The sequence below is a fragment of the Gopherus evgoodei genome, chromosome 1 (assembly GCF_007399415.2).
Source record: "Gopherus evgoodei ecotype Sinaloan lineage chromosome 1, rGopEvg1_v1.p, whole genome shotgun sequence".
Classification (NCBI taxonomy): domain Eukaryota; kingdom Metazoa; phylum Chordata; order Testudines; family Testudinidae; genus Gopherus; species Gopherus evgoodei.
Window position 1 is genome coordinate 17,408,334 of NC_044322.1, and position 13,465 is coordinate 17,421,798.

General features: G+C 39.1%; 1 protein-coding gene across 9 annotated transcripts in view; it reads right to left on the bottom strand.

The window, feature by feature from the left end:
• Positions 1-1,205: 1,205 nt before the first annotated feature.
• Positions 1,206-13,465, bottom strand: part of SYTL2 (synaptotagmin like 2) — a 64,833-nt gene continuing 52,573 nt past the window's right edge. For 7 of the 9 annotated variants that reach the window (XM_030558706.1, XM_030558699.1, XM_030558690.1 and 4 more), the window contains 8 exons: positions 13,214-13,330; positions 11,663-11,832; positions 10,732-10,834; positions 8,783-8,953; positions 7,375-7,453; positions 5,911-6,010; positions 4,960-5,165; positions 1,206-2,596 (listed from right to left, as the gene is read on the bottom strand). In XM_030558706.1, the coding sequence (XP_030414566.1) occupies positions 2,451-2,596; positions 4,960-5,165; positions 5,911-6,010; positions 7,375-7,453; positions 8,783-8,953; positions 10,732-10,834; positions 11,663-11,832; positions 13,214-13,330 (1,092 nt within the window). In that variant the 3' untranslated portion in view covers positions 1,206-2,450. The remainder of the gene's footprint in view (positions 2,597-4,959; positions 5,166-5,910; positions 6,011-7,374; positions 7,454-8,782; positions 8,954-10,731; positions 10,835-11,662; positions 11,833-13,213; positions 13,331-13,465) is intronic. The other 2 variants (XM_030558683.1, XM_030558673.1) reach the window with 1 other exon arrangement.

Genomic DNA, 13,465 nt, shown 5'->3' on the forward strand with positions numbered 1-13,465 from the left:
AGGGGTGGGTTTTTAAAAAAAATTTAAATCTAAAATAAAATTATGATGATGATGTATTTTGAGTACTGGTGAGCACTGGCTTTTGAGGTAGCTGCATTATATTCTTAATATCAATACCAAGAATGATTAAGGAAAAATGGGATATTTGATTACTATTCTAACTGACCAAAGGTTTGGTCTGGTTATCCTAATTTGAGCACTTCCAGATATGTCTGTCTGTCCAGAAGATTATTACATGGCTCACTGGCTGAAGAGTTTCAGTCCAAAGATACCCTGTTCCAATCCTATAAACTCCTGAAACTATTTTTCAACAGAAATAATATATTAAAGGACTTGTCTATGTGGTGCATTAGTGTGCCCCAGCTGAGATGTAAATTCTAGTGTTCACAAGCCTGTCCCACACTAACTTCTTTGTGGACTCTACTGGCTCACATTAGAGGTTTTCTAGAATGCACTGACATAACATGGTTTGAAATAGCACTACATAAAAAAAAACAAACACAAAAAAAAAACTGTCTGGGGATTGGTCCTGCTTTGAGCAGGGGGTTGGACTAGATGACCTCCTGAGGTCTCTTCCAACCCTGATACTCTATGATTGCTGCACATCAGGGATCACACAGACAGCTCATGCGCAACATGCTGGTATACACTAACGCACCTTGTAGACAAGCTCTCAGTTGCACACACAAACATATAAGTGCGTATTTTATAAGTTAGCCAGTGGAATGTTGCAGATAGTGCACACAATAATCCACTTCTGCATGTGCAACCAAATGTGCAGGTAAATGTCCTTTATAAAAATATGCACCTCCTCATGTCAAACAAATCAGAATGTGGTGTGACTCCAAAAAGATTAATTATGCACATACACTCCTCAGTTCAGAAAGTTTTTTTAATATATAAAAAGATACAACAGGCAATTATTGTACCTCTAAGCTTCAGAAATATCCAGATTTCAAAGTTGGTTGGAGGCAGTGCAACCATGACCCTACATGGGTGCTTCTGAAAAATTCCACCCAAAATGCCTCATGTTATTAGGCACTCAATTTCTATTGAAAGTAAATGGGAATTGGGCACTTAACTGCTTTAGTGACTTTTGAAATTCTCAAAATTTCCCCCGTGATTCATATTCGTAAACTTAATAAAGTGTAGGATGCATTACCAGATTCTAGACCTATAATAGTTGCAATAAATAAATACACAAGTGTATCATATGCATTTATTTTGAGTACTGTGACTTTCAATAATGCAATATGAAAATTTCACAGATATATGAAATGCAAATCTAGTATAATTGATTAGATGTGTATTTTAATCGAGCAGTTACTTCTCTGAACACAACTGTAGCTTTAATAGGCTGCTTTTAGTTAAAAAAAGTGTAAGAACAATACATTTATATGTTTTTTACATTCAAACTTTTAATTAAATACAATGCTATAGGATTGAAATTTGCTTGCTATTTCATACGGTGTAGGTTCTTTAAGGACTACCCAATTCCTGCTGTGTTGTAGTGGTGGCACCAAAGTGCATACAGAAGTCTTGACACACCCAAAAGAGCAATCCAACAACACACTTGGGTACAGATAGTGTATACGTGTAAAATAAATATACAATTTATTCATCAATAATAAAATGAGCAACTTAATGGGTGAAGAGATCCTTCAGAGTAACATTTAAATACAGTAAATTCAACTTCATTGCTTCCATACAGAATCCATAATTTAGAGATAAAACAAAACCACTAGTATATGTACTACGTATACAGTCAAACCCTCTTTATGGCCCTGATCCTGAACGTGTGGAAATTCAGCACTCTATAGGATTGAGCTCAATATCACCACTCTTCATAGAATGCTTATATCAATAGATAAAGCTCTCAAGCTCTGAGAGCTTAAAACTAGAGATGGAATTCCCCATCATGAACTCTAGCAAAGGGTATAACCACCAGAGACTTGAAAATACCATTAAAATTAAGCTGCAAACACACAGTGAATATGACTATAGCGACCTATTGTCAGCTTATTTTAAATGCCACACAAAAGACCCTGGGAAATAGACAAAGTTGTTGGTTTTTTAGGTTTTGGTTTTGGGTGCATTATTTAGCGAATCACCAACATTTTTCACTATTCTAGGTGACCACACACACAACACAGCCCTGGTAATTGGACCACTGAATTTCAATAGTATATTCTTTATTTAATTCATTTTCAGTGAGCAAGAAGTAAAAAGCCGTTAGTTTAAAAAATAATCTGAAAGCAGAAAAGTTTAATTTGCATTACGTAGTAACGTTTAGCAGCACAAAATAAAACAACAGAACAGAGGCTGTCTACAGATCTACTGTAGTACACACACTTTTATAGAATTCCTCCAAGTTCCCCATTTTATTATTTCCTTCCACTCCCAAGATCCAACAAGTAAACACTTTGGACACTAGCAATTAGAAAGTCATCTTATTTTGTTAGCTTTGCTACCATTAGCATCCGGAGTGGCAGTGTATCTTCTACCCATGTGTTTGGCGAGCTCATCATTCTCTCCCATAGGGTGGTTTCCTCTAAAGTGGAGTCCATCCAGTCCACTGCAATACCATAGCTTTTGCCTTAGAAAAACATACGACATTATTTAAAAGGAAACTTTAAGCACTTTTTCAAAATTGCCACCACAGTTAATAGACTATAGGGCAAATCTCCACACATGAACAAAAATCATTAATTTCCTCCCTCTTCTGAAAGCATTTGACCTTCCCTACAGAGTTAGCTGACAATTTTCATGGTGTGATTCTGCATTTTCTGTACATGTACAACTCCCATCAAATCCAATTAATGGGATTTGTGCTTACATAGGAACTAGATAATATCTCAGTATTCTCATGTGTTTGGTTTTTCGTGTTTGCTATTTATTAGCTCATCTTGTCAGGATCCCTAGTGAATAAGAAAGTCAGTCAAGATTTTCAAACTTCGGTGCCTAAAGTTCAGCATCTAAATCAGTGGCCTGATTTTCCCATTGACAGAAGCTGGGGTCACTCAGTACCTCTTGGGAAGAAAAAAAAATAGCTTCAGGTCACTGATTCAGATACCAAAATGTAAGTTTAGCTGCTTAATTTCAGGAGCGAAGTTTGAAATTTGTGACCCCAATTTATATTTATTTTTAAATTTGCTTTTGACTATTGTAATCCTAATAAACTGTGCTAAGAAATTCTCTTCTCTGGGAAAAGTCACTTTTCCATGAGTTTGCTAAAGAGACTTTAAACACCTGTTGTCTTCAGTTTGGGGAAAGAAGGCATTTCCTCTCCATGGGCTAAATTGTCATTTTGCAGTGAGATGGTTTCACTATAAAAGTGACAAAGAGGATCGAGGGGGGGGGGAGAAATCAAGTTCACTTAGGGAATATTCATATTTTAATTTTAAAATGTAGTTTATTTTCAACACACAATTTTTACTGTCAAGAAAGAAGGCCAAATTTCTCCTTGAAACAGAACCTTGAGTATTTGGGAACATACTAATTTTAGCAAAATTTCACACAGTTCTAATGAAAGGATCTATTCTCAACACTAGAAGCATGTACAACTCTACTTATTTATCACACATTCATGTTGAGCTTACTGCCTTAGTGTCTAGCTGCCCCACAATTTTAAGAACACCATGACTTGCGGACATTAACTTTCAGTTAACTTTAGCAGGCATGACATAGGAGAATTGTGTATTTACTCAAGTTTAGTATTGCCACTCTTATTTTTAGACTGGAGTTTTTCACGTGTGCTCCAGTTGTCCTTTTTTTTTAATTTATACTCTGAACATCACACTTCAGTTGCCATAAGAACGCTATTTGCCAAATACTAAGCTAATTCAGAGGACAATAAACCATGCCAGAATGTACCTAGCCCATGGTACATGTTATATATGGATGTAGATGATGGGAATTTACTTCATGATTCTGCAATGTCTGATTTAATTATCCCTATCTTAGCATGTGTAACTAATAATTTCAAGATTATTCAGCCACATTATTAATGTTCAGAGATAGATTTACCAAATGGGGTACACCTCAGGGAAAATAAATGTATTTTTGCAAACTTAGAAAGATTTAGCAATAACCTTGCTAAGATTTCACTTAACTGGGTTTCCACAGGGGGGATGTGGTGGGAGGGGGGAGAGAATCTGTCATGCTAATAGCCAAGTAGTGCACACAAGAAAAGAGTGGAAGAAACACCTTAGAAATTGAGGTTTTCTGCTTTACATTTATTGTATGCTAAATTCCTCTTTTTTTTCTTTTGCTACTCTGGTCATGTCACTTCTCTGAGTCCCTTTTCTGACTTCCTGTTTTTTATACTGCCTCATATTCAACCTCTGCAAACCTCATCTTCCAGGCCCCCTCCAATCTTGCCTCAACATATATCTGCATTTTTATTTCCTTCTTTCCCCACCTCCATTTTTACCAATCTCTATCATTTTCTATCCACCAAACTTCACTCTTACCTTGCCCCTTCTGCTGAAATACACTTCACATTTCTCCCATATGCACCCCTTCTCTTCCTCAATTCCCTTTAAACCCCCTTCTTCCATTAATCCCTCCTCCGAGCACTGCCATCTTCACATCAGGGTTGTGTGTCTGAATCAGTTCAACAATTGATAGCAAGTTTTTTGGTGCAGAGACTGTGTATTCTGTGCTTTGTAAAGTGCTATGTACATTTATGGAAAGAGAGACATAAGATTTCTAGTCTAATCTGAGATCTTCTCTAACTTGCCTGAACCCCTAACAGGACTCTACTCCTGCTCTGTAACTGTGTATTGCATTTTGGGATCCCCGCTGCATGAAAGGTGACTTTCTAAATGAAGCCTAATGCCTGCAAGTTTACTCAGTGATATTTTGTACACAGAGGGAAAAATGGAGACACAAGACAAGTAAATGGAAATCCAGGTTGCATTTTGCAAGTTAAGGATTAATTTAATAAATGATCAGTACCTGTTCCCATTCCTATCCTGAGACCTCCCAGAAAGTGATTGGCTAGTTTGTTGTGGTCCCAGACTGTAAGTTCTACACATGCTTCTTTCAAATCATCAGCTCTAAAGCCATCGTAAACCATGGTGTGGTTGAACACTGGGTTTGTAGTTTTCGCCACTGCTCTTGTTTTCTGGCGACTTTTCCTACTAGTATCTGGAAGAATGGTACTTTGGAAAGAGAAAACACTGGCAGATTATATTAAAAAAACTGAGGGCTACATTAACATTCTCTTTTATATGAATAATATATCTACAGGTTGACATTCTCATTAATATACTATGGGCTCTGAGACTGGGGGAAGAGGAAACGTACCCACCCTCTTCAGAGAGCCTGAGGTCAGGACTGGTGGAACTAATCACCTCTACACCTCAGAAGATGGAAGAGATAGATGGATGGGACAGGGAGGAGACTTAGGAGAACTCAGTTATTGGTTTCCAGCCAGTGAGTGCCCTGCTTGCCTTGCTGCTGCCAGAGATTCCTCAGCCACTTGGTCTCTAATGCCCTCCCTATGGCTTTATAATCCCCTGCCAGGAAGAAGGGAGAGGAGACAGGGCGGTTTTCCCTCCTTTCCCACCTACAGCATGGCTTCCCTCCAAGTAGGACATCCATCCACCCACTCCAACCTGGTTTGTTTAAAAGGCACAATAAATAAAGCTAGTTGCATTAGAGTTAGTCCTGGTGGTTGATGGGAATGGCAGTCAGTTTTGACTAGCCAGTCAGTCAACCAGGAAGTGGGGGCATAAAGTGCAAGGTTGGAACTCGCCAGATACATTGTGTCTGATGGGTGAGTGAAATGCATCAGCCCTACAGGGCATCTTGCAAGGCAGCATCTGGGAAGTCTCTCCCTCTCACATGCACAAATTAAGGGAAGATTAATTAGCATAATTTTATTCATCCCACTATTGCAGTTACCATTTAACAAAAGAGTTGATCTTGTTGCCTCTCAGGAGAGGGAGGTCATTGCATTCCTTCACCCAGATGTGGACCTCTCCAGTGGACGGGGTCTTGTTACCTTTGGAAGAGACAAATAGGAAACCAATATTTACTCACTTTAGAAATTAAATGTTAGCGGCAAAAGGAGGGAAGAAGTCAGAGAAGGTGACTGTATAAATTTGGGAGGAAATAAATTCATAGCCATCATACCAAACAAAGGCATGCCTCCATCATTCCATTAGTACTGTATGTATGCCAAACAAACCCCAAAGAAAGCAGACAGAAGAAGGGCAGGTGCATTCCCCTGTAGTTTCAGTTGGATGAGGTTATTCTAGACTTCCTGTCCCAATCCTCACTTGCTGTTGTACTGTGCCACATTCCTCCTCAGAAATGGCAAAATTTCAATGGAGGGTGAGGTAACGCCTATGCTCTAATACTTTCCCTCTCTTTTGTAGGCAGACACTGGGAAATAGTAAATAGGTGCACAATTTGCTTATTTTGCATACACACTAGCACAGCTGGGGCCAGCTTTACAACTTACCTGCCTGCAGCTGGTGTGAACTAATACTCAATGAGCACCCAAAAATAAGATTTAAGTGTACATTGCCAAAGCATCTAAATGGTCACTGATCTGATCTTGAGAGGATTCCTCTACTCTTCTTATTACTTCCTAATTGCCTCCATCAGGCCCAGCTCAGCTACCGAAGCTGCTGACAGGAAGGAGTGAATTTGTTTCTTATTGGCTGACTTGTTAAATTAAAAGTCCTTTGCTTCGCTGCCAGCCCACCCCAGCCAATTATTGTCAGATAACAACAGACTCAGATCATTATCACTATTATAAACTAGGTACTAAGCAATTATTGTTCTTTCCCACATCCACTGCCTCTTGAGCTCAGTACACAACTACTGTTTGCTTAGCATACGGCTGTTTGCCTGCCTATTAATGACCACTCAGTAACTAGTGGCGAAGCAGGATCTCATTCCTCCCGCTCAGTCACTAAAAGCTCATGCTGCCATCCAGGTGTAATTCCTAACATCGTGGGTATAAAAAAAAAAGCTGAAAATATCTGAGAACTTAAACTGAATGGTAACTGACTAAATCCCAGTGATGATTGAGCCTGATGATACTGTAAAACAAAAAGCTCTCAATTGTGCTTGTAGCAGTTTCCATCACTTAATTCTGATTCAGACACATTCTAGACTTTGGAGTGACAATCTTGGAATCTTTCTACATACTAACAAGAGTGTCTTTGCTTCCTTAATAAAAAACACCGAATAAGTCATGGTCCTGAAGTGAGTCCATGGTCAGGTAAGCTTGATTCTATAGAAAAATGTCTACTCTTTAGGAAAAAAGTAGTTGAACTTTGGGAAATATATTCCCAAGAGGCTATTGAAACTAAAAAAACCAAAACAAACAAAAACAAAATAAGAATGAGCACATACCCCCGACAGGCTGTGGGACATACTGAAGGGCTAGTTTAATCTCTCCTCTGTTCTCTAGTTCAAGAGCTGCTGCTGGAGTCTGAAAATTAAAACAAAAAACTCTGGTCACATCCTAGTGTAATACAATACCCCCTTTTATAGCATTCCTTGTGTATTTCACTTGTAATGAGGCAATGCCAGAAGGCAGGAAATTCTACTTTGATACTTATTAGAAATTCCACTTCACACACATGAGTAGCCATTATAGATTACATGTACAAGTTGCTATGCAAAAGTTTTCTACAGGAGTGATAGGTTTTAGTGAATTATAATGTGAAGCAGAATTTCTCTATTGCCAACTGAAGATTTTCTTGCATTCTTACCTTTAGATCTTCCTCAGTTTGCAGGCTAACAAGAGTTTATGGGAGAAGTTTAACCCCTGGAGTGCACCGTCAGATGCAGATAGGTGCCTCTTTTGCTAAGGTACTGATAAAGCCCTATGATTGTAGATCATTCTCAAAAGAGATTTCTCCACAGTTTTTTTTGCCCTCCCACCTTTCATTGTGTCATGTCTAAATTTAGAACATATGCTCTTCGGAGCAGTAACCTTTTCTTATGTGCATTGGGAAGCACCTAGCTCACTTTTGAGCACTGTAAAAAGTAACATGCAGACTAAAATACCAAAGCAACTTTCAAAAATAGGTAGGCTCTAAGCTGATACGATGCTTGTTACTATCCTGTAGAACTACTTTAATTAGAAGACCACTTGCCATCTCTTTGGCTTTTGGCTAACGCTTTACCTACTTACTTGCAGAAAATTTTAAACCAATTTAGTTAAACCAATGCAAAAAGGCTGTGTGGACACAATTTGATTTAGAAATAGTGGTTTATTTAAAATTTAGCTAGAATTGACTTAAGCCAGTTGCAGACCAAGTTGAGAGTGCCCACACAGCCTTTAGCTAAACCAGTACAGTGTTCTCTGGAAGACATGTCCTTGAATCAAGCGTAGCATCATTTTAATATGTATCCTGTATATACAAATTATTCTATCTGCAAGGGGATGCAATTGATGGTCTATGCCTCCAGTAATATTATGTGGCCACAAAGCCTGGAAGTTCAACTTGGGATTCTCGCTCCTCAGGCTGGTCGAGAGAACAGAGTCAGACTCCTAGGGGTACAAGCTGCTTCTCTCTGAAAGCATCCCTACTGGCCAGCCACTCATTGGCACAAGGAAAGGTCTCAAAATTGTATGTCTTATCTGCCTGCCTGCAAGAAGCATTTCTATAACTGTGGCCACAACAAAAATGCTCAAGCAGGAAAAAATGAGAGAATGGGGGACCTCAGAATATAAAGATGGGCAGAAGCCCATGACTGGATAGAGATCACGTCTCATTCATACATACAATACAACAAACACCTAAGAACTTACCCTAGGCTTAAGCGGGAACCAGTTCATCTGCTTATTCAGTTTGTCATTCCAGTCCCATGTTCCCAAATCAAGTTCCACCTCACCTAGGAAACTATTGCGCCCAAAGGTGTCATTGTGCCAGACGGAGAGATTCAGTCTCTGGGTCTTCACCAGTGCCTTGTCAATTTTATACTGCAAGAAGAGTGAAGCAAAAGAATTACAATTTAAACAAGGCAGCAGAGATGCTGGAACAAATTGTACAGTGGGGGTGCTGAGAGCCACTGAACCAAACTGTAAACCCTGAATATAATGGAAACCACTTAAAGCCAGCAGGTTCAGCAGCACCTGTGAAAGAGACTATTTCATCAAACACAAGAATCTAGGAGTGATTGAGATTATGAGAAGGCCAATCATACTGGGAAATCCATTCAACAACCTATTTAGGTCCAACAGAGACATGTAGAAAATTATGGCCACTGTACATATTTGAGACTAGTTCAAAGAGTTTAAATTCATATTCATCTCACGTTCGTTAGTAAGAAATACAGAAAAATCAGTACATACAATTCAGTATATCCAAACATACTGAATAATACTTGGCCAGCTATCTTCAAATATCTGAACACACAGTTATTTAATCTTCACCTTACTTCTGTGAGCTAGCGAAAAATTATCCCCATTTTGCAGATGGAGAAGTTAAGTTACTTACTGAGGTTACACAAGTCAATGGCGAGTTTAGAACAGAACAGAACTCAGGAGTGCCTGATCTCCAACCCTGTGCTCAGACCACTAGACCATACTTCCCTCCATACCTGTTTTCAGAAACCAAGTCACTCTGTCCAATGCTAGTTGAGGAAATACATGTATAAGTGAAAGAAAAGGATACACTGGGTGTCACAGAATGTCTGGTCCCACCTGTGCCACAGTAAGTTAGCTGCTTTCTAGCTTATTGGGATCAAGGGATAGCTTAATGGACAACTGGGCCTTACAGAAGGACTGAGAGAGCTCAGACTGGGTTGGAAACACAGGGAGCAAACAAGCTGCTGTGGTAGATCCTGAACCAGAGTCTGCAGGAGGCCAGATACTCCAAGGGAACCATCCTGGAGGCCAGTACTTTATATGAACTAGCCTCTCTTAGTCAGAGGGTGGAGATGGATGGCAGGAAAGAGATCACTTGATCATTGCCTGTTAGATTCACTCCCTCGGGGGCACCTGGCATTGGCCACGGTCGGAAGACAGGATTCTGGGCTGAATGGACCCTTGGTCTGACGCAGTATGGCCGTTCTTATGTGGGAAGACTCAAAGGTAGCCAGAAAAGGACTGAGAATAGGGCCTAGAGAGCCTGCTGAGGAGAATCCATAAAGGACAGGAAAACCTTTTTGTTTACTGGGACTTTCAGCTGGACTTTTGGGATTACATTTGTTTGTGATTTGAACAGAGGGCCAAGCTACATCTCCAGCATGGACCTGTGTGTGGAAAGCCAAGGAGACCCATCTTGGGAAAGGAAACTGAGGGAGCGAGTGCAGGTACTGCCATGCTTGAACACAAGGGGGCAGCTGCATACTACAATACTGGGCAATAAGAAAGAGCACAGTATGGAGTAGTATGTATAGTTAGGCTGAGGCTTCAAGAAATTTTTGCCATTGACTTGCTCTGTGCTTCAGTTTCCCTTATCTGTGAAATGAAAGTAATAGCCTTGCTTTGGAAAGTGTCTTGCAATCTATGGACGTAAAGCGCTAATTATATTACTGTCTCTCCTTTTCTCTGAACGCTAAAATCCTGAATCTAAGGTATCAAACTGGAAAAACATTCCACAACGCCACTTAAAATACTCAACACAGAATAAAAATGGAGGATTCTATTTCGGGGCCTCATGAATATGGGGCCTTGAAAAAAATCTCAATTCTTGGTATTTCAAGATGTACATTTGCATCATTTATGTGTTCACCTAGTAAATAGTAAATTAGTACCCGCAATATTTCATTATAGACTGGATTCAATGTTTTCTTTTTCACTGAGGTCTTCCTTTTCCCCAGCTTGTACTTCTCTGGAAGCAGATAAGTCTTTACATATCTAAAAATTTAAACAAACAGACTGATAAGAGCAACAAGACATTGTGTAAAACTGCAAGACATGGTAGTTTTTCGCTCCCCAAATTCACAAATCCAAAAGTGAAATACAAGTTTTACAGAAGATAAACTTGGTTAGCAATGCAGATAGTGTAATGTACGCTCTTCAGTTAGTGATTTCTAAGTCATTCAGTACTTACCATTTCAGTAGGTCTGAGTTTTCGATAAGTAATCACCTTAAGAATGAACATTAATGGTTTCTACATTATTCATAAAAAGTAAAAGTCCTCTTCAGAATCACAGAAATTAAAGATAGAAGACACCTGTTGGATCATCTTGTCCCCTGCCCTTGCCAGGGCAGAATATCTAGACTTTTTGCTGGGATATCCAAATCTCATATTTGGATGTGCCAATCTAAATCTGGACACACAAAACGGGGAATTTACTATGCAGATTATTAATTTGATCATCAAAAAATAGAATTTGAAGTTCCTAATAAATTGGGCTTTCTATATTATTCTTTGCTATGGAAGTAAATGCACACACATGTACAATCTATGTGATTTCTGACCTGTGTAACAGTTATGCCTTTGTGTTCTCTATAAATAAGCCTTAAAATCTCTAGGAACTGCTATCTGTAGAGCTAGTCAGCCATTTATGTTTAATTCAGTGCAAGGAATCAAGGTGGCACACACCTCACTTGCGCATTTTCTCTTCTTTTTGTTTTCTTTTTGAAGACCAAGATAATAGTGATTGAAAGGCTCTGTCTACACTTCTTGTGCATGGAAAAATAATGTGTTAGGAAAAACTGTGCAACCCTAATTACACTTACGGGTCTGAATGTTGTTTCTTAACATCTGCAATTGCCAAGTCTTTACACTGGGAAACAAAAATATGGAGCTCCTTCAGCTGTTCTACGTAATCAATGGCAAACTGAATGTGGCCTTTCACATCCACATTGCCAAAGTCTCCACTGTAGATGCTTATTACACTTCCGCTGACCTGTACACATGAAAAGGGAAAAAACATTCTTTTAGTCTATGCTTCTGGTCAGACATTATGTTATTAGAATGAGAAATATTTAAGAAATTCATCTGCACTCTATTCAGAGACAGTACTCCACTTAGATGTACTTTTGAAACATGGTTTTCTTTGAAAGAGATTTTAATCCATCCAATGATAAATATTTACTAGCTGTTATTATAAGATGACTGTAAGCCTCCAAAAACTCAAGTGAAAGATGCTATGTAGAAGCGCAAAGTATTATTTATTGCATAATATACAAGAAACAAAGTAAAGAGCACAACATATACAGCATATTCCAGTCAGTCTTCAGATATTATTTTCATGCCTCTATATTTTCTTTCCCACAGAAAATGGTGCCTCAATACTCTGGTGACGGGTACTCTATCAATGCCCAAAAGAGATTAGGGTAAAATTTTCAAGAATGCCTAACTGATCTAGGCACCTAAATCACTTTTGAAAGTTTCACCTTAAGTGGATTGGAAGAAGGGTAAGACAGATATACAAGTGGATGGCTTTTTATTCTCATTGTCCCCCTTCAAAATGCCCAAAACTCTCCTTTGTCATGATGCCTGCAAAGAAAACTTGGCAATGGTTTAGGCCCCTGCCCATCATGCTGACTACTATTGTCTCACTGTTTCCTTGTACTCCCCAGTCTGTCAGCATCCATCTGTTGCCTCTATTCTTCTACTTAGATCAGGGGTCAGCAACCTTTCAGATGTGGTGTGCCGAGTCTTCGTTTATTCACTTTAATGTAAGGTTTTGCATGTCGATAATACGTTAACCTTTTTAGAAGGTCTCTTTTTATAAGTCCATAATATGTAACTAAACTATTGTTGTATGTAAAGTAAATAAGGTTTCAGAATGTTTAAGAAGCTTCATTTAAAATTAAATTAAAATGCAGAGCCCCCTGGACTGGTGGCCAAGACCCGGGCAGTGTGAGTGCCACTGAAAATCAGCTTGCATGCTGCCTTCAGCACCTGTGCCATAGCTTGCCTACCCCTGACTTGGATTGTAAGCTTCTTGGGGCAGGGACTGCCTTTTTGGGCTGTATTTGTACAGCAACTAGCACAATGGGGTCCTGATCCATGTCTGGGGGTCCTATCTACTACGATAATATAAATCTGTTGTAATGAAAGGCATTTGTAATGGCATCAATCCTTTGAAAAGAAAATAAAAATAGTTCAGTTTGTTACATTCATATACTGTCTAAGGTAAAAAAATGGAGCATTAGACAACTTTACATACACACTGATACTATAGCAATGAAGTCTAGAGAGAAATAGATACAAAGGAAGGGGAGTGACACAAAGGTTTGGCCAAAGCAGAGTGCTATTAAAACAAGCTTTGGTTTACATACAGAAGACAAGGACGCCATGCCAGAAGAGCCGCTAAGATTGGTTAGAGAGCTGGGGCTCTTCTTGATTCTGCCATGAGGATAACTGCTTTCTGATGTTGTATCAGTGTCTCTGTCACTCTACAAGACATCACACAAAGAAAGCCAGCGTGGGCATTTGGAAGTCACAAGGAACACAGTTAAAAGTTGTCATAATTTTAAAAAGCAGACTTGTAAAGACTGGAGCTCTGTGGATATTGGGAGCCACATCCCACA